Source organism: Lynx canadensis, chromosome E1 (assembly GCF_007474595.2).
Source record: "Lynx canadensis isolate LIC74 chromosome E1, mLynCan4.pri.v2, whole genome shotgun sequence".
Lineage (NCBI taxonomy): Eukaryota > Metazoa > Chordata > Mammalia > Carnivora > Felidae > Lynx > Lynx canadensis.
Genome location: NC_044316.2, coordinates 40,380,102 through 40,401,181, shown reverse-complemented (window position 1 = coordinate 40,401,181; position 21,080 = coordinate 40,380,102). Strand labels below are relative to the sequence as shown.

Genomic DNA, 21,080 nt, shown 5'->3' with positions numbered 1-21,080 from the left:
ACTGGTGCTTGGCAATAGCAGGGCAGGCACCATTGAGAGGGACCTGGCTGAACCTCTGAGCCAGTGGCAGGAGCAGGCAAGGCACTGACCGTGCACTCAGAGAGGAAAGGCCGAGTGGCTCTTGCCAGAAACCTCCCTACACTACGGTGAGGGTGTAGGAACAAGAGGGGTTGAGGACAAGAGCAGTCAAAGAACCTCTTACAGCCCAGGACTTGGGCTCAAAAGTACTCAGAGATTTGGGGCGCCTGGGTGGCGCAGTCGGTTAAGCGTCCGACTTCAGCCAGGTCACGATCTCACGGTCCGTGAGTTCGAGCCCCGCATCAGGCTCTGGGCTGATGGCTCAGAGCCTGGAGCCTGTTTCCGATTCTGTGTCTCCCTCTCTCTCTGCCCCTTCCCCGTTCATGCTCTGTCTCTCTCTGTCCCAAAAATAAATAAACGTTGAAAAAAAAAAAAAGTACTCAGAGATTAAAAAAAAAAGAAAGAAAAGAAATGTTTTGCGTGAATAAAGGGAAAACAACCCACCATGGATTGACTGGGCATGAAGGTCGTAAAGACTTCCAGCCTGCCTTCTCAGCATGGGGGTTTCATGTTTAGACTTATTACTCACAAAGAACTTATGATTTTAACACTTTGGTTATCTTTCCAAGTAATTTCTCTTATTTTGTTTTAATATTTTCTTTTTAATAACATTAATAGTTCAAGTAACAGAGCACCTCGGTGGCTCAGTTGGTTAAGCGTCCAAATGTTCCTCAGGTCGCAATCTCAAGGTTTGTGAGTTCAAGCCCAGCATCAGGCTCTCTGATGTCAGTGCGGAGCCCGCTTCGGATCCTCTGTCTCCCTCTCTCTGCCCCTCCCCCACTCGTGTGCATGTGCGCACACTCTCTCTCAAAAAAGAAATAAACATTAAAAAAAAACAGTTCAAGTAACTATTGCTCATAAGGGAGTCCATCTGTCAGTCTTTATTCAGAATTTCTCCAGAATGAACTAGACAAAGAAGCCTATTCTATTCCTTAAACTCAGGAGGTTAAGAAAGACATTGTCATACATTTCAGCAACATCCCAGCAATAAACTAAAGCTATATCAAAAGGGAAAGGGGGGGGCAAAAGAATTAAGCCCCAAATGATGTTAAAAGTACCTGAGCTTCGATTCTGCGGCCAGTTCAAATTGGATCTGTGAGAGAGCAGCTTGGACGCATTTAGGAAAGCACACATCTGTGAGCCTATGGAGACACTGTGCCCTGGGATGTTTTCTGATATGACTAAGTGATACATTCCTTGAGCACAGGGGCCATGCCTTACTCATCTTGTGCCTCACGAAGAGTAGGTGCTCACTAAATGCTCAGTGAATTAGTGAATATAAATACACTGATGTTTAGGCAATGAGCAACTAGAATTCCAGATTATCTGTTCATTAAAACCATGAGACATAAGTGGCCATGCCTGTTGCAAAAGACCTGAAACACTTGGAAAGAGTTAATCACACTGTCCCACAACCTCTAATTCGATGAGATATCCGGGACTGGTGAAAGAAGTCCTCATCAGTCTCAAAATTCTCAACTCAGTGAGCAAGCCGAATATTCACACCAAACCTCTCTTGACATATAGCCAGATTCTGATTCTTGGGATGACCAGGCAATTAAGTTCATATGAGCTTTTGCCCCTTTCCCCAATAGATTTTTTTTAATTAGCATGGCTTCTCTGAGTCCATCTTTAGTTATTGAGGAATGTGTCACATTTTTGGCTGACGTTCTCCAGCCCAGGGGTTCACAAACCACTGTCCCTCAGAGTCACCTTGTGAAAACAGACTGCTGGGCCCCACCCTCAGAGTTTCTGATTCACCAAGTCTGAAATCTGGAGTGGGGACTAATGATGTGCATCCTGACAAGTTCCCAGGTGAGGCTCATGCTGCTGGTTAGAGAGCCCCTGCTCCAGTCCTTAAAAGACCGATATTAAAAATGGAACTGAGAATACATCAGATGCTAACTAAAATGGGCCCTCTTTTTTTAAAAAGCTTTGCCAATTTTTTTGTTGTTGTTGAGCAAAGAATATAAAGAACTTTATGGAAGGCACACTAAAGAGTCGCTGGAACAGTAGCAGAAGTGTCTGATATTGCTAATCTGGTGGCAAAGACACCTTGCTGTAAAAGAAGAGAATTCTCGATACCTTAGGCCATCAACAAAGCCAAGTCCAGGCTCAAAGCTAAGACTCCTCTCCACATTTAATGAGGAGAAGGAATCCTTCTGAAAGTCTTGCTCTAAAGCCTTTCTGTGGGCTCACCTCAGCAAACTGTCATCTGTCATCATCACCTACATTTTTAACCTAGAAACTGACTTAACATTTTTCCCTATAAGGTAGTGTGACTGAGTTTCCATGAAAATCCGGGAATTTCAAAATAGGCATCCTACCAGTTCTATTTCCATAGAACATAACGAGAAACTCTTGAAAAATTAAAGTGTGACTTGTGCTATGTGGATTGTTACAAATGTACTCATGGTAGATAAGCAAACATGGAGAATAAGATAAAAATAAAAATTTGATGATAAAAGTTTTGGAGGTTAAGCCTTTGTTATAATTTCATGTATGACTGAATGTTTCTTGTTGCTTCAACTTTTACCTTAAGCATTTACTTACCTCAAAATATAATGACAAAATTTCAACTATAATATATACAACTACTTTCGGGTTCCTTTCCCCATCTTGTAATGAAAAATTGCAGAAAATGCAAAAGCATACAAAACCATGACTGGCTGTGTACTGCATGAGAAATGGAACATAATCTGACATTCCTTCAACTAAAACAGTGCGAAAATGGTATTGCTTTCAAACTAGCAAATTAAAATAATTTTTGGAATAACAGCATGGCCCACTTGTGCAGGTATAATATCAGCTGCTCAAATACTAAAAGAAACAATAGTCTGACCTCATCGAAAAACTGCTGAGTTTTGCGAAGTATAAATTTTAATTCAGTCAGTTCCAGGAAGTTTCTCTTCAGAGCTTCCTGGTTTGTGTTGATTTCCTTCAGTTCATTTTCAATCTTTTCAAAATTGGCCTACAGAAAAAATAAGTAAATAAATAAATAAAATCAAACTATTAACTCAAACTAAGCTCAATATGCTTGATGTGAAAGACGGATGAATTCATCCATCCCACAGAACTCTTGGCCACCCTGATGGTTCAAACGTAATTTTATATCTACCCAGCAAATGTGTGATTTTACCAGGGCAACTTTCTTTATGAAATTTTTTTGCTTAACATCATCTGTCTTTATCTATAGGTTCTATTACACAGTTGAATTTCTCAGGGGACTCTGGATGGAAAAAAATAAATACTGAAAACTCTACTGGTTATTCATTTAGTCTATGAGATGAATAAATTACTAGATAAGTTGGTGTTAATCCAATAAGGTTTCGATAAGGCAGTAAACACTTATTTGGTGGCATGTGATACTGTTCAAGATAGTGCTCTATAGTAAGTTTTCACAAGATATTTACAAGCAAGAGACAATGTGGACAAGGACAGCAAGAATTCCTCTACTGTCCACCCACACAGGAAAATAATTTCTGCACTTAAGTAGAAAGAAACTTCTGGCTTCCTCAGAAGAATTGTTTACCTCTAAGTCAATCATGTCCCGGGGGAAGGGCACCTCTGGGTTTTCACCAGTGTCCATAATTGGGATATTAGCTTTTCTTATTTCTTTCTCAACAAATCCTAAAATGACAGAAGCAAAATATTCATGTATAGCATAGGCCTGGAATTGCCAGTATCTGAGAAAAAAAATAAGACCCCAAACCTGGCTAAAAAGAGCTTCATTCCCAGAAAGATACTCTCATATAAAAGAAGCAGAACATGTAAATCCTTTTTTTCTCCACGTTCCTCTTCCTCCACTGCACACTCTATAACAACCGCAGCTACCCCAGAGAGGATCATCATCCCACTACTGTCTTCCTTTCCTCTTTTGATCTTAAAACTGGACCTCATCTGCTTCAGTTCTCCACCCTGTGCAACTACTGCCCCAGAGTATGATGGTTCTGCTTGTAGATACTGTTGTAGAACAGAGTTACAGAACAGGGTGATTCAATAGAATATTTGACATTTAGCAAACTCGTGAGACAACTCCAGATCAAAAGCGTTTCATTAAACTTGAAAAACAATCAGATCAGTTTTAACAACACAAAAACCCAAAAAGCACGACACGGAATAAGGTCCCAAAATACCAGAAGAGAAAAGTGGCAACTAGCAACTTTTTTAGCGCAGGGACCAAATTCACCAATCAGCTAACTAAAAGCGGGCATATTATAGTAGTGAGATCACGGGTTTCAGAGCCAGAGAGAACAACCTGGATTTAAATACTGGTTCCAGTACAACTGCTTATGTTCCCGGGCAAGTCACTTAACCTCTCTGATCTTTGGTTTCCCCGTTTATTTATTTATTTAATACTTATTTTTTAAGTAATCTCTACACCCCATGTGGGGCTCAAACTCACCACCCTGAGATCAAGAGTCAGATGCTCTACTGACTGAGCCAACCAGGCATCCTGGCTTCCTAATTTATTAAATGAGGTAATACCCAACTGAAGGAATATTGTGAGGAATGAATGAAATAAAGTTTATGCACTCCCCAACTCTCAACAGTACCCTGATAAATGTGTTAGTTTCTTCCTTCATAAAAAGCTCAAATTAAAAGGTGGTTATATTGATATCTAAAATAGATGGTGGGCGCCTGGGTGGCTCAGTCGGTGGAATGTGCGACTCCTGATCTCAGGGTTGTGGGTTTAAGCCCACACTGCTTAAAAATAAAATCTTTAAAAATTATAATAAATAAATAATATTTTTAAATTAAAAAACATATAAAACAAAATAAAAATAAAATAAAAATAGTGGTCTGAGTCCTGTCTCTCAGAATTCTATAATGCAATAGCTATAGCAGTAGCTGTAAAACCCTTCCCATAAAAAATAACCAATGTGTTCAGCTTGCAATCTTGTCATCTCAAAGTTTCCATTAAGCACCACCTAGCCCCAATACCATAAAATCCACTTGTACATGAGAAATTCATCTTAATATCAAGATCCCAAGACTATTCCTCCTTTCTTTTTCTCCTGTAGTATTTTCTCGTTTTGTTAAGAGGACTAGCATCTCTAATTTAAGACAAATGACTCATTATAGGAACATCATACAGGACCAAAATGCACATACGAAGCTTTCGATCCATTTCTTCACATCTTCTAACTTCATTCACAAATTTCCGCTGGAAAACATTCACATCTGGATTTAACTGCAAAATAAGAACACAATACCAAATATTTAAAACAAATTTTTTTAAGGTTTATTTATCTTTGAGAGAGAGAGAGAGAGAGAGAGCCCACGCACATGCACACTAGCGGGGGAGGGGCAGAGAGAGAGGGAGACATAATCTGAAGAAGGCTTCAGGCTCTGAGCTGTCAGCACAGAGTCAAATGTGGGGCTCAAACTCACAAACTGTGAGATCATGCCCTGAGCCTAAGTGGGACACTTAACCAACTGAGCTACCCAGGTGCTCCCCAAATATTTAAATACTGCATCTATTTCCTCTGTGTCACAAGCAACACATTCTGCAAAGTAAAACCTAATTTTGTGTCAGTGTATGATGCAATCATACGATGCAAAAATGGTCTACTGTCCTATATAACCTTCTTCAGGGCCAATCACACCAACTGAAGATAAAAACCCCTCTCTCACTGTGGCATGACATTATTGGAATGGAGGCAAATTAGACAAAGCACCAAGGTACAAGATGGTCCTCCCAGGCCAAAGTCTCAGTGAGCTCCCCCAGCCAAAAACTTGAGCAATGATGTATACCAGAAGCTCTGCCCAGTTTTCCTTCTCTTCCTCCCAATCAGAAGAGACAAAAGGCAAACATCTTTTATTCTTCTGTCCCAGGATCTTCACTTCCTACCAGACAGGCTGGTTTATTCATTCACACATCACAAGTAATTTTCAAAGCAATGTGACAGATATTCTGGGAAACACAAACAAGGTCCTACTTACTAAGAAGCCTGAAATCTAGTAAAGAAAAAAAATACACACAACCAACAAGAGCATGTGATAAATTCCATAAAAGTAATACCAATAAAGAACTATAGCTACTCACTCAACATTTATGGAGCACCATATATACACTACTGTATTAGGCACTGTTATAAGTACAAAAGGATATGTCCAAGCTTTGAGGAGCTATCAGATCCATGGACGAGACAGACACAAACTAATAAATGCAATTTGTTGTGATAAATGCTACTTTAAAAAAGTAAATATTGTTGTCAGTTTCTTATACAATTAAACATATCCCTAGGTACATCACAACTAAGCATTCCACTACTAGATATTTGTTTAAGAGAAATGAAAACATGTCTACAGAGACTCGTACAAGAATGTTTACAGCATGGCACAAGAACACACACTCAGATCAATGGAACAGAATAACCCAGAAATGGACCCACAACGTATGGCCAACCAATCTTTGACAAAGCAGGAAAGAATATCCGATTGAATAGACAGTATCTTCACGAAGTGGTGCTGGGAAAACTGGACAGCGACATGCAGAAGAATGAACCTGGACCACTTTCTTACACGATACACAAAAATAAACTCAAAATGGATGAAAGACCTAAATGTAAGACAGGAAGCCATCAAAATCCTTGAGGAGAAAGCAGGCAAAAATCTCTTTCATCTTGGCCACAGAAACTTCTTATTCAACATGTCTCTGGAGGTAAGGGAAACAAAAAGCAAAAATGAACTACTGGGACCTCATCAAAATAAAAAGGTCCTGCACAGCGAAGGAAACAATCAGGAAAACTAAAAGGCAACCGACAGAATGGGAGAAGACATTTGCAAATGACGTATCAGATAAAGGGTTAGTCTCCAAAATCTATAAAGAAGTTATCAAACTCAACACCCAAAAAACACATAATCGAGTGAAGAAATGGGCAAAAGACATGAATAGACATTTCTCCAAAGAAGACATCCAGATGGTCAAACAACACATGAAAAAATGCTCAACATCACTCATCATCAGGGAAATACAAATCAAAACCACCATGAGATACCACCTCACACCTATCAGAATGACTAACATTAACAACTCAGGCAACAACAGATGTTGGCAAGGATGCAGAGAAAGAGGATGTCTTTTGCATTGTTGGTGGGAATGCAAACTGGTGCAGCCACTCTGGAAAACAGTATGGAGGTTCCTCAAAAAATTAAAAATAGAACTACCCTACGACCCAGCAATTGCACTACTAGGCATTTATCCATGGGATACAGGTGTGCTGTTTCGAAGAGACACATGCACCCCCATGTTTATAGCAGCACTATCAACAATAGCCAAAGTATGGAAAGAGCCCAAACGTCCATCGATGGATGAATGGATAAAGAAGAGGTGGTATGTATGTACAATGGAGTATTACTCGGCAATCAAAAAGAATGAAATCTTGCTGTTTGCAACTACGTGGATGGACCTGGAGGGTATTATGCTAAGTGAAATTAGTCAGAGAAAGACAAGTATCATATGACTTCACTCATATGAAGACTTTAAGAGACAAAACAGATGAACGTAAGGGAAGGGATACAAAAATAATATAAAAACAGGGAGGGAGACGAAACATAAGAGACTCATAAATATGGAGAACAAACAGGATTACTGGAGGGGTTGTGGGAGGGGGGATAGGCTAAATGGGTAAGGGGCATTAAGGAATCTATTCCTGAAATCATTGTTGCACTATATGTTAACTAATTTGGATGTAAATTAAAAAAAAAAAAATGTTTACAGCAGCTTTATTTATAATAGTCCTAAATGGCAATGTTCCAAATATCCAACAACAGGAGAACAGATGAAGACATTGTAGTGTATTGGAATACTACTCAGCAATAAAAAAAAGAAGCAATTACAGACATACATAAAAACAGATACATCTCTTGGGGTGCCTGGGTGGCTCAGTTGGTTAAGTGTCCGACTTTGGCTCAAGTCATGATCTCGCAGTTCGTGAGCTCTAGCCCCACGTCAGGCTCTGTGCTGATGGCTTGGAGCCTGGAGCCTGCTTTGGATTCTGTGTCTCCCTCTCTCTGCCCCTCCCCACTAGTGCTCTATCTCTCAAAAATAAATTTAAAAAACATTTTAAAAAATGAAAAAAAAAAAACAGATAAATCTCAACAATAGGTTGAGTGAACAAAGTCAGACATAAGACTTTGCAATGTATGATTCCATTTACATAAAGTTCAAAACTAATCTATGATTGTAGAAATCAAAACAGGGGTTACCTACAGGGGGTGGAGAATGACCAGAAGCAGGCACATAAGATATCTTTCTGGGCTGATGGAAATATTCTATATCTTGACTGGAGTAGTAGTTGCAAAGGTATAAAAATTTACCAAAATCATCAAATTGTACTCTTAAGGTCTATGCATTTCACTGAATATAAATTTTACACCCATAAAAAAAAGTGGGAGAAAGAAAGAAAAAGAAAAGAATAAAAGAAAGAAAGAAATGAACATATGTAGGAGTAACTATGAGAAAAAATGGGTAACTAAGTGGAATAAATGTACAAAGGAAACACCAGAGCTGGGACTTCGGGAGATACGACAGAATTCACCAAGCAGAAACAGGCAGAATGAAGCAGAAAGACTTTGACAAGTGACTCAGAGACATAAAAAAAAATCATATATTCAGAGAAGGGGAAAAATTATTCCACAGGCAGAATGGAATCAAATAATCTGATTTTTAAAAAATACTTCTTAAAAATTTACTTTTTTGAAGACTAACACTGTGCATGAAGAATAAATTGTAAGAGAGACAGACTGATGATAGAGAAACTATTAAGGACATTACTTGTATTATTATATTAACATTAGACAGAGGAAATCTAAAGCAAAAAACATTAGTAGAGTAAGAGAATCATTACAAAATGGTAATAAGAACAATTCCCAGGAAGATGCAATAATCCTAAACTTAGATATTTCTAATAAAACGTTTTTTTCACTGAGCAGGCAGTATCTTGGCCTTTCGTTCAGAAATTTCTACTTCAATAAATATGACACTGAAGTTAAAGTAACCACAAGACTGATAACTTTACTGGTTTCATTATCTAGAGGCAAAGTTCAACGGCAGCCAGTTTCAGGTAAGGCACCCCAAAACATATGGGCAAGGAAGGCATCCTCAAAATACTTCCAACAAAAATTAATAGAACCACAAGGAGACACTGACAAATCTATGTATAGGAAATTTTAAATACAATTTTAAATTATTGATATATTAAGTCAACCAAATATATACATATATTTTAATTTGAGAGACAAAGCACTAGCAGGGGAGAAAGAGGCAGAGGGAGAGAGAGAGAATCTTAAGCAGGCTCTATGCTGACTGAGGAGCCTGACCTGGGGCTCGAGCCCACCACCCTGGGATCATGACCTGAACCAAAACCAAGAGTCAGACGCTTAACCGACTGAGCCACCCAGGTGCCTTAAGTCTACCAAATATTAATAAGGATAGAGAAAATGTGAACAACCTAATAAATGAGTTTAATCTAATATATATATATACACATATATATACATATATATACACACACACACACATATGTATATATGTATATACATATATATGTATAATGTGTGTGTGTATATATATATTTAGAAAGAGACATATTTTTTCTATCCCAGCATTCAAAGTTCTCTCTTTTTTAAAAAGTTTATTTATTTTGAGAGAGAGAGAGAGAAAGAGAGAGAGACAGTGGGGGAGGGGCAGAGAAAGAGGGAGAGAGAATCCCAAGCAAGCTCTGCATTCTCAGCACAGGGCCCAACTCAGGATCAGTCTCACAAACTGTGAGATCATGACCTGAGCCAAGATCAAGAGTCAGAGGCTTAACCGACAGCCACCCAGGCACCTCTACAGTTCTCTTTTTAAGAACTCAAAGAATTCATTATGAAGGGGTGCCTGAGTGGCTCAATGGGTTAAGTGTCCAATTCTCGGTTTTGGCTCGGGTCATGATCTCATGGTTCATGAGTTTGAGCCCTGCACAGAGGTCAGTGCTGGCAGTGCAGAACCTGCTTGGGATTCTTTCTCTCTCTCTCTCTCTCTCTCTCTCTCTCTCTCTCTCTCTCTCTCCCCACCCCCCCATGCTTGCTCTCACACTCTCTCAAAATAAATAAACTTAAAAAAAAAAAAAAAAAGAATTCTTTATGAAAATTGACCACAAAATAGGTCATACAGCAAATCTCAGTAAAGAATTGATATTGGGGTACCTGGGTGGTTCAGTCGATTGAGCATCCAGCTCTTGATTTTGGCTCAGGCCACGATCTCTTCTTGATCATGGGATAGAGCCCTGCACTGGGCGGGGAGCCTGCTTGAGATTCTCTCATTCTCTCTCTCCCTTTCCCTCTACCCCTCTCCTGCTTCTGCTCTCTCTCAAAAAAAAAAAAAAAAAAGAAAAATAGAAAAGAATTGGCACTATACAATGTTCTATGATAATGCAACTAAGTTAGAAGGAAACAATCAGCAAAACTAAAAACGGTATGGGAAAAGATATTTGCAAATGACATATCAGATAAAGGGTTAGTCTCCAAAATCTATAAAGAAGTTATCAAACTCAACACCCAAAAAACACATAATCCAGTGAAGAAATGGGCAAAAGACACGAATAGACATTTCTCCAAAGAAGACATCCAGATGGTCAAACAACACATGAAAAAATGCTCAACATCACTCATCATCAGGGACATACAAATCAAAACCACAATGAGATACCACCTCACACCTGTCAGAATGGCTAACACTAACAACTCAGACAACAACAGATGTTGGCAAGGATGAGGAGAAAGAGGATCTCTTTTGCACTGCTAGTGGGAATGCAAACTGGTGCAGCCACTCTGGAAAACAGTATGGAGGTTCCTCAAAAAATTAAAAATAGAACTACCCTATGACCCAGCAATTGCACTACTAGGTATTTATCCAAGGGATACAGGTGTGCTGTTTCAAAGAGGCACATGCACCCCCATGTTTTAACAGCTCTATCGACAATAGCTGAAGTATGGAAAGAACCCAAATGTCCACCGATGGATGAATGGATAAAGAAGATGTGGTATACATACACAATGGAGTATTGCTCTGCAGTCAAAAAGAATGAAATCTTGCCATTTGCAACTATGTGGGTGGAACTAGAGGGTATTATGCTAAGCAAAATTAGTCAGAGAAAGACAAATATCACATGACTTCACTCATATGAAGAATTTAAGATACAAAACAGATAAACATAAGGGAAAGGAAGCAAAAATAATAAACATAGAACAAACAGAGAGTTACTGGAGGGGTTTTGGGAGGGGGGCATTAAGGAATCTACTTCTGAAATCGTTGCACTATATGCTAACTTGGCCGTAAATTAAAAAATAAATAAATTAAAAGAAATAAACAAAACAATTTTCTAGAAAAATATAATTTACCAAGACTGACAAGGAAAAAACAACAACAGAATAAGCCTATAATCAGTAAAGAAATTTCAACAGTTAAAATATATCCATCTAAAAAATATCAGGCCTAGGGGCGCCTGGCTGGTAGTGGAGCGTGGGACTCTTGACCTTGGGGTCATGAGTTCAAGCCCCACATGGAGCATAGAGCTTACTTTAAAAATAAGAAAAATAATAAATAAATAATAAAGAAGTAAAAACGTCAGGCCTAGAAGGTGTAAAGATAGTTTGTACTAATCTTTTAAAGACTAGATAAACCCAAATCTTTAGAAAATTATTCCAGAGGCAAAATGAAGGAACGCTCCTCAACTAACAAATAAGACCGGCCAGTATAAGCTTGACACAGGGTGAGAATAGTTTGACAAAGGACAATTACAAGCCGGTATCACTTATCAATACAGTAGTCTCTCCCTTCTTATTTCCAGTTTTAGTTACCTGCAGTCAACTGTGGTCCAGAACCAAGTGATCCTCCTTCTGACATATAGTCAGAAAGTCAACAGTAACCTAACGCTACATGACAACCCCTATGTCATTCATCTCACTTCATCTCGTCACATTGGCATCTCATCATCTCACATCCTCACAAGAAGGGTGAGTACAGTAGAAAAAGATATTTTCAGAGAGACCACATTCACATAACTTTCATTACAGTATAGTTACAATTGTTCTATTTTATTATTGTTGTTAATCTCTTACTGTGCCTAATTGATAAATTAAAGTTTATCATGTATATTTGTATAGTAAAAAACAACACACACACACACACACACACACACACACACACACACACACACACACACACACAGTTTAGTACTATCTGTGGTTTCAGGCACCCATGGTGGGTCTTGGAACGTATCCTCCATAGATGAGGGGGACTACTGTGTAAGAGAAAAAAATCCTAATACAATATTAGGAAACCGAATCCCCAAATTCTTTTGAAATACACCTCATGAGCGAGTTGACTTTACACAGGCTTGCAAGGATGATTTTACATTAAAAAAAAAAAACAAACAAAAAAACCCAACAACTATACGATTGCCCAATAAGCATATGAAAAGATGCTCCACATAATTGGCCATGAGGGAAATGCAAATCAAAACCACTGTGAGATACCACTTCATAGCCATTAAGATGGTTATCATAAAAATTTTTTAAATGAAAAATAACAAGTGACAGTGAGGATGTGAAGAAATTGGAACCCTCATATGTTGCTGCTGGGAACGAAAATGGTGTGGCTGCTGTAAAAAGCAGTCTCCTGGAGGTTCCTCAGAAAACTAAACATAGAATTAACATATGATCCAGCAATTCCACCCATAAGTACACACCCAAAAGAAATAAGCAATCAAGAGGGGCACCTGGGTGGCGCAGTCGGTTAAGCGTCCGACTTCAGCCAGGTCACGATCTCGCGGTCCGTGAGTTCGAGCCCCGCGTCGGGCTCTGGGCTGATGGCTCAGAGCCTGGAGCCTGTTTCCGATTCTGTGTCTCCCTCTCTCTCTGCCCCTCCCCCGTTCATGCTCTGTCTCTGTCCCAAAAATAAATAAACGTTGAAAAAAAAAATTAAAAAAAAAAAAAAGAAATAAGCAATCAAACAAATACTTGTACACAAATGCTTACAGCAGCATTACTGACAACAGTCAAAAAATGGAAACAACCCCAATATGTTCAAGTGATGAATGAATAAAGAAAAGGCGGTATATGCATACAATGGAATATCATTCAGCCATAAAAAGGAACAAAGTCCTAATACATGCTACAATCTTGATGAATCCTGAAAACAATATGCTAAGTGGAAGAATCACGACACAAAAGGCAACATATTGTATGATTCCAATTATGTATGACGTCCAGAACTGGAGAATCCATAGAGACAGAGATAGATTAGATGGTTGGCCAGGGCTAGGGGAAGGGAGGATGAGGAGTGACTGCTAATGGGTACAGGGCTTTTTTGGGGGGTGATGAAATATTCTGGGTAGATAGTGGTGATGATTGCACAACCCTGTGAATACACTAAAAACCAATGAATTGTACATTGTAAAATGGTGACTTTTTTTTTTTTTTTTTGCCTATCTCAATTAAAAAGATCATAGGCAGCAGAGTCAGTCTGGGGGGGACAGCAGTGCCCAGGTGGCTCAGTTGGTTGAGTGTCCGACTCTTGATTTCAGCTCAGGTCATGATCTCACAGTTTGTGGGCTTGAGCCCCATATCAGGCTCCACACTGACAGGGCAGAGCCTGCTTCAGATTCTCTCTCTCCCTCGCTCTCTGCCCCTCTCCCAACTTGTGTGCCCCCCCCCCCCACAAATAAGTAAATAAACTTAAGAAAAAGTAGTCTGGGGGTACAGATCTGTGTGTCTTGGGTAGATATTTTCATCTGTGGCCTGGGGTACTAGTCTATAATATGAGAATGGCAAGTTCCACTATTCAAAAGTAGGTTCTACTTCTCAGAGTTGCTGCGAGGAATGCCTAAAATAATAATGTAAAATGTTCAATATGGCAACAAAAAAATGCAAACTATCATTGTGACTGTGTTAAACGGCAAGGGATTAAAGAGTAGAGAAGCATGTCAAAGAGAAGAGTGGATGGGGGGACAGATGAGTCACACAAGATTTTGAACAAGATGAGCGAGGAAAATGTCCCACTCAATCGTCTCTAAAACCCAGAGAGGTGGTATGTTTTGCAAAGAAGATAGGCAACAGCTCTATCTTATACTGAAACCACCCACTTTAAGATGTTGCCCATTTTCAAATGAAAAATAGATACAATAAAGTTAAAGATACATGCTGAAGCATGGATGAACCTTGAAAACATGCTAAATGAAAGAAGTCAGTCACAAAAGGCTACATATTATAGGATTCTACTGACATGAAATGTTCACAATAAGCAAATTCACAGAAACAGTAGATTAGTGGTTTCCAGGGGGTAGAAGTGGAGGAGGGGGATTGGGACGAAAACAGGCAGTGAGTGTTAATGGCGACAGAATTTCTTGTCAGGGTAATGAAAGTTCTAAAACTGACTGTGGTGATGGTTGTAGAACTCTGTGAATATACCAAAAATCACTGAATTATACACTTTGGATGGACAAATTATATCTCAGTAAAGCTGTTTAAAAAAGACAGTAGGAAAAAAAATCTGGATATGTAATTTACCAAATTAATAGATTAACGGAAAAAAACATGATAACCTCAACAAATGAAGAAAAAGGCATTCAATAAAATTTTGCAATCATTTGTGGCAATAACTTTCGAAAATCAGAAATTCAAAGGAATCTGAATAATTTAATAGAATTTTCCAAAAACTTAAGAGTAAACATCTTATTTAAATTGTGAAATAATAGGGCACCTGGAGGACTCAGTCAGTTAAGCATTGACTCCTGATCTCAGCTCAGGCCTTGATCTCGGGGTCATGAGTTCCAGCCCCAAGTGGGCTCTGTGCTGGGTGTGCAGCCTACTTGAAAATAACAAATAAATAAATAAATAAAATTGTGAAATATTGGGGTACCTGGCTGGCTCAGTTGCAAGAGCATGCAACTCTTGATCTTGGGGTCATTGAGTTCAACCCCACATTGAATGTAAAGATTATAGAAAGAAAGAAAGAAAGAAAGAAACAAACAAACAAACAAACAAACAAACAAACTTAGATTCCCCTTAAAGTCAGGAGCATAGACAAGAATGCCATGTGACACATACATAGCCTTACTTCTTATTAACAAAAACCCCAGGGGCACCTGGGTGGCTCAGTCAGATAAGCATTTGACTCGGTTTTGGCTCAGGTCACGATCTCACAGTTCATGGGATCAAGCCCCACATCAGGCTCCGCATTGAAAATGTAGAATCTGCTTGGGATTCTCTCTCTTCTTCCCTCTGCCCCTCCCTCTCTCTCTCTCAAAATAAATAAATAAACTTAAAAAATGTTCATTTAAGGCAGTTACTGCTCAGCTGAAAAGCCTCTTTTCCCAGACTCCCTTACAGCTAGACTATGCCATAATTCTGGTCAACAAAAGTTAGGAAACTCTTCTGAGGATTTCTAAGAAAGTTGTTTTTTGTTTTTTTTTCTCCTGATAGAAGTACTTCTCCTTTCTCCCTGCACTTCCTTCTTCTTGCCTAGAATATGCATGCAATGCCTGGAGCTTTGGTGGTCCTCTACGAGGACAAAAGCCAAATGCTCCAGGATGGCCAAAAAGAAATATAGGATGATCTTAGGACACTGGTGATAGTGTGAAGCTGGGCCTCATGTTACATGAGAAAGTACACCCCTATCACTTGGGTTTTCAGTTACATATAGCTGAACACAATCCTAACCAGTGTTAGTTTGCCGTTACTCTCCTTCTGCCTGTTAGTAAAGGTCTTAAGGTACAGGGCAAAATAAGAAAAAAAAGAATAAGGACTTGAAAGGAAGAAACAGCTTACTCTTCAATAGTGCAGTAAAAAAGATTATATCAAACGTAGCAAAATGTTAACAAGTGGTGAATCGACTGCAGAGTATTCAGCTTTGAAATTTTTAAAAATAAAAATTTAGGGAAAAAATACTAATAAGCAAAAAAGAACAATTAATTTTACGTGTGACCACATATACCATAAACAAAGAGAAAAGACAGGGGTGCCTGGGCAGTTCAGTCAGTTAAGCACCTGACTTCAGCTCACGGTCCGTGAGTTCGAACCCTGTGTTAGGCTCTGCGCTGACAGCTCAGGGCCTGGAGCCTGCTTCAGATTCTGTGTCTCCTTCTCTCTCTGCCCCTCCCCCACTCACTCTGTTTCTCAAAAATGAATAAATGTTAAAAAAAAATTTTTTTTTAAACAAAGGGAAAAGACAAGGCAAATTATCAGTAGAGGATTAGTAAAGGATTAGCTTCCAAAAATACATGAAGAACTTTTACATATTCTGTAAGTAAGCAAAAGGTAAGCAACCCAATAGAAAAACAAGCAGATGATATGGATAAGACATTCATGGGAATGAAACCCATTATGTCCAATAACCAGATAAAAAGATACTGAGTGTACTAATCAAGAAAATTCAAATTAGGGGCGCCTGGGTGGCGCAGTCGGTTAAGCGTCCGACTTCAGCCAGGTCACGATCTCACGGTCTGTGAGTTCGAGCCCCGCGTCAGGCTCTGGGCTGATGGCTCGGAGCCTGGAGCCTGTTTCCGATTCTGTGTCTCCCTCTCTCTCTGCCCCTCCCCCGTTCATGCTCTGTCTCTGTCTGTCCCAAAAATAAATAAAAACGTTGAAAAAAAAAATTTAATAAAAAAAAATATAAAAAAAAAAAAAAAAGAAAATTCAAATTAAAACAACAAAAATACAGCACTTCACAACACCTAACAGTTAAAGAGGCACAGGATGCTCAGCAATGCCCCTCTTAGTTATAATCTCCAGAGCAGCAACAAGTCCGTGAAATCAATACTCTTTACACAGTGACACTAAAACATCATTTGCCTTTTTCATCCTCACTCATGAATATTCAGTGAAGTTTTCCAGAGGCTCATGGTATACATCACAGCCAGATGACTGCAGAAGCAGATAGGAGAATCCAGCTGCCTTCTATTAATTCAGACATTAAAGAAATTTTCAAAAATATAAAAGCAAAGCAATTCTTTTATTTTGGAAAATATAATTATTTTTTAAAAAAATACTACTTATGATAACGCATATCAGGTTTATTATTGTGAGTTTTTAAATACGTATTTTAAACATATCTTCATTTTAATTTCCAATACAATAAATATTGACAGCTATAACTCATAAAAGCTCTTTAGGATCCTCAATCATGTTTTCAGAGTGTAAAGAGGACCTTAGACCAAAAATTTTGAGAACCACTGCCCTGGAGAAACTATCACACATGTATACCGGGAGACATATACAAGAATCTTCCTTGCAACACTGTAATAACAAAGAACTGCAATTACTTAAATGTTCATCAGAAGGAAAAAATTATAAACTGTATGTATTCTTACAATAACTATATAGCAATTTTAAGTAATGAACTAATGGGGCGCCTGGGTGGCGCAGTCGGTTAAGCGTCCGACTTCAGCCAGGTCATGATCTCGCGGTCCGTGAGTTCGAGCCCCGCGTTGGGCTCTGGGCTGATGGCTCGGAGCCTGGAGCCTGTTTCCGATTCTGTGTCTCCCTCTCTCTCTGCCCCTCCCCCGTTCATGCTCTGTCTCTCTCTGTCCCAAAAATAAAATAAACGTTGAAAAAAAATTAAAAAAAAAAAAAAAAAGAAATGAACTAATGCTACCTGTAACAGGTGGTCAAATCTCACAAATAATGAATTTCAAAAGCACAGTGCTGAAAGATACATACAATATGCCAAGCATACAGTTTTAAAACATGCAAAATCATACTAGTATATGTTATTATTTAGCGATACACACATATGTAGCAAGAGTAAAAAATAAAAATACATGGGAATGATAAAAGCAAAACATGGCTGGCTCAAACATGGCTGGCTCAGTCGGTAGAGCATGTGACTCTCAGTCTTGGGATCATGAGTTCAAGCCCCATGTTGGGCATAGACTTAAAAAAAAAAAAAGGCAAAAATCATTGCAGAGGTTACCTGTGGGGAGGTGGGGAGAGAAATAGCATGCAGGAAGACTACACGGGAGCCTTCAATTACATGAATGTTTATCTCTTAAGTAGACAGTAGAAATGGAGGTATTCATTATGTTATTCCCTATAATTTTTTGTCTGATTGCAATACATCATAAGTAAAATTTAAGAATGCTGAAGAGAGGGGCACAGGGGTGGCTCAGTCGGTTAAACATCCAACTCTGGATTTCAGCTCAGGTCATGATCTCACGGTTCATGAGTTTGAGCCCCATGTCAGGCTCTGCGCTGAAAGCCTGGGATTCTCTCTCTCCCACACACTCTGCCCCTCCCACCCTCTCTCTCCCTCAAAAAAAAAAAAAAAAAAAAAAAATGCTGAATAGATACAATGGGTGTTAGGAAGGGGGAGACACTGTAGGACCAACTTCCTTTGGTTTCAAATTAAGGGTGACTTAGGTTTGATTTAGGTCTCAAATCTAGAAAACTGGAAGACTATCAATACACTAGCTCAAACTTAGGAAGTCAGGATGAAGAAATAGTTTGGGAGAAGGTAAGGTGCTGGGATTTAGACAGGCTACCATGAGAAGTAGAAATGACAAAATTCTTAGAGAGTTGTAAATTTACGGATGGTGTTTGAGAACTGTCAGGGCCAGAGACATAGATTTGGGGCTCAACGAATAAGATGGAAGATTTGAGAATAGATGAGGTCATCAAAAAAGGTGGTAAAGGAAGATGTGGCTATGGACAAGCTTCTCCAGACAGAGCAGAGGAGAGAGCTTGAGGAATAATGACACAGAAAGCCAAGATGGAGAAGATAAGAGAGGTTAGTGGAAGATAACAGTGAGCCCTCAGAATGGTAAGAAAAGGAATCAGAATCAGGTAGGAGAACATTCAAAGAGGGAAGGCATAAGAAGGTTCAAAGATAATAAAAAATATACTATGTCACTGGACTATATTTGTGTAATTTCAGTGTGCCAATTCCAGGAAGCCAATATTGATTAATCCCACCCCTTTCTGACCACTCCTCTCTCACCTATTCATTCCAACAAATGCTGACAGTATCCTGTATGTGGACACAAAGGATACAATGATTGTCTTCAGCATCCTAAGATGACAGTAGAAGACAGAGACTAATCAACTACTAACACTAGTGAATGTAAAACCACAACTACTGTGAATGTTATCAGTGAAAGTACATGGAGCTTTGAGATGCGTAATTAGGGAACTGTTAACTCCTCTTTCCTTTCAACAGGGTATGTTGTGCCTTCTTCAGCAGACTGCAAGCCCCTTAGGGCATACTTTTTTATACTCTTAGACTGCTGATTTTCTTTAGATATCTTCTCTAAGTGCTCAGCATAATGCTTCAAAATAATGGATATTTAGTATATTTATATATTTATTTATTTATATATATATTTACATATCTGTACGTTGATGCATCAGATTTTGTGTTCTCTAAGTGCTCAGCATAATGCTTCAAAATAATGGATATTTAGTATATTTATATATTTATTTATTTATATATATATTTATATATCTGTACGTTGATGCATCAGATTTTATAATAAACATGTCCTACTGTATGGAAGAGCTATGACATTTTTTAAATAACCTGCCACAGGTGTTAAAGAGGCCAAAAGCAATGTGTAAGCCTTGGTGTGTCCTCTACCCACATCCCAATCAATTACCTTGAGATTGTATAGGATTATTTGCAAAGGGGGAACTAGTAAAATCATGGAAATTTTGGCACAAACATTCTCACCTCTAGAGAGACAACTCGAAATGCACACTCTACCAACAGTAAGCCAGTGCTATAATGTTATTTTTGCAAATAAAACCCAACATTCATCATAAAGCAATTAGCCATGACAAGAAAAAACAGAGTTTAGCGGTATTCAACAAGCAGCCCCACAACTACTTACATCACGAAATTGAACCTTTCCCAGTTCTCCTAATTCACTGACGCAACAATAAGCAGCTTCTGATTGTAGAAAAAGCTGGGCCAGTGTCATCTCCTCACTCCGGAAAAGCTCCCCCATGGTGGCAGAAAGTGCCAGTCAATGGAGTGTATGGATTTCTTTCCAACCTAAAGCAAAAAGAGAAAACCGCATGACCTCAGATATTACCAAGAGGGCTAAGAGCAAACAACACCGCAGTAAAGCTCTTTTGTTTTGCATTCCGTATCTTCTACCCCTTGCAGACAGATTTTTAACATCCTGCTTAGAAAGATGGAAAGGAGGGGCGCCTGGGTGGCGCAGTCGGTTAAGCGTCCGACTTCAGCCAGGTCACGATCTCGCGGTCCGGGAGTTCGAGCCCCGCGTCAGGCTCTGGGCTGATGGCTCAGAGCCTGGAGCCTGTTTCCGATTCTGTGTCTCCCTCTCTCTCTGCCCCTCCCCCGTTCATGCTCTGTCTCTCTCTGTCCTAAAAATAAATAAACGTTGAAAAAAAAAATTAAAAAAAAAAGAAAGATGGAAAGGAGAAATTGCAAAAGACTGTTACTAAATCCTCTCCTGCAGATGAAAAGTCACTTCCTTTGCAGTCAACACCAGGATCAAATGACAATACTTTGGGGCATCTCAATACATAAGAATGTATCCAGGTTAAAAACAGGAACTGGGATTCCCAAACAGCTCTTTAAATACCCTGGACAGGGTATTATGACTCAGTGGCGTTCACACTACACAACCTGTTTTTGGTTTGTGTCAGGAAACAAACAGAAGAGACCTAGATTACCCTCTCATAAAGGATGTCTCCCTTGAAATTAGTTTTCTACCCTCTACTGCCCATTTCTAACTCTCAGAGTCCCAGCACTACCCTAGAGCTAAGGCTACCTTAAAGGGTTTAACCTTCCAACTTCTCAGAAAACACCATTTTCTCCCTAAGGAATCTAAACACATCAGCATTATCTAAAAAAAAAAAAAAAAAAAAGAGAGAGAGAGAGGGGCGCCTGGCTGGTTCAGTGGGTACAGCACGTGACGCTTGATCTCAGGGTCATGAGTTCAAGCCCCAGGTTGGGTGTGGAGCCTACTTAAAAAAAAAAAAAAAAAGCCAGC

General features: G+C 39.1%; 1 protein-coding gene across 8 annotated transcripts in view; it reads right to left on the bottom strand.

Moving 5' to 3' along the window:
• ATP6V0A1 (ATPase H+ transporting V0 subunit a1) overlaps positions 1-21,080 on the bottom strand; it is a 60,219-nt gene that overhangs the window by 37,747 nt on the left and 1,392 nt on the right. For all 8 annotated transcript variants that reach the window (XR_004344403.1, XM_030295280.2, XM_030295277.1 and 5 more), the window contains exons 2-5: positions 19,950-20,113; positions 5,194-5,272; positions 3,611-3,708; positions 2,921-3,049 (exon numbers count right to left, since the gene is read on the bottom strand). Coding sequence is in view for 7 of the 8 variants with exons in the window: in XM_030295280.2 (XP_030151140.1) it covers positions 2,921-3,049; positions 3,611-3,708; positions 5,194-5,272; positions 19,950-20,066 (423 nt within the window). In the remaining variant the exon portion in view is untranslated. The remainder of the gene's footprint in view (positions 1-2,920; positions 3,050-3,610; positions 3,709-5,193; positions 5,273-19,949; positions 20,114-21,080) is intronic.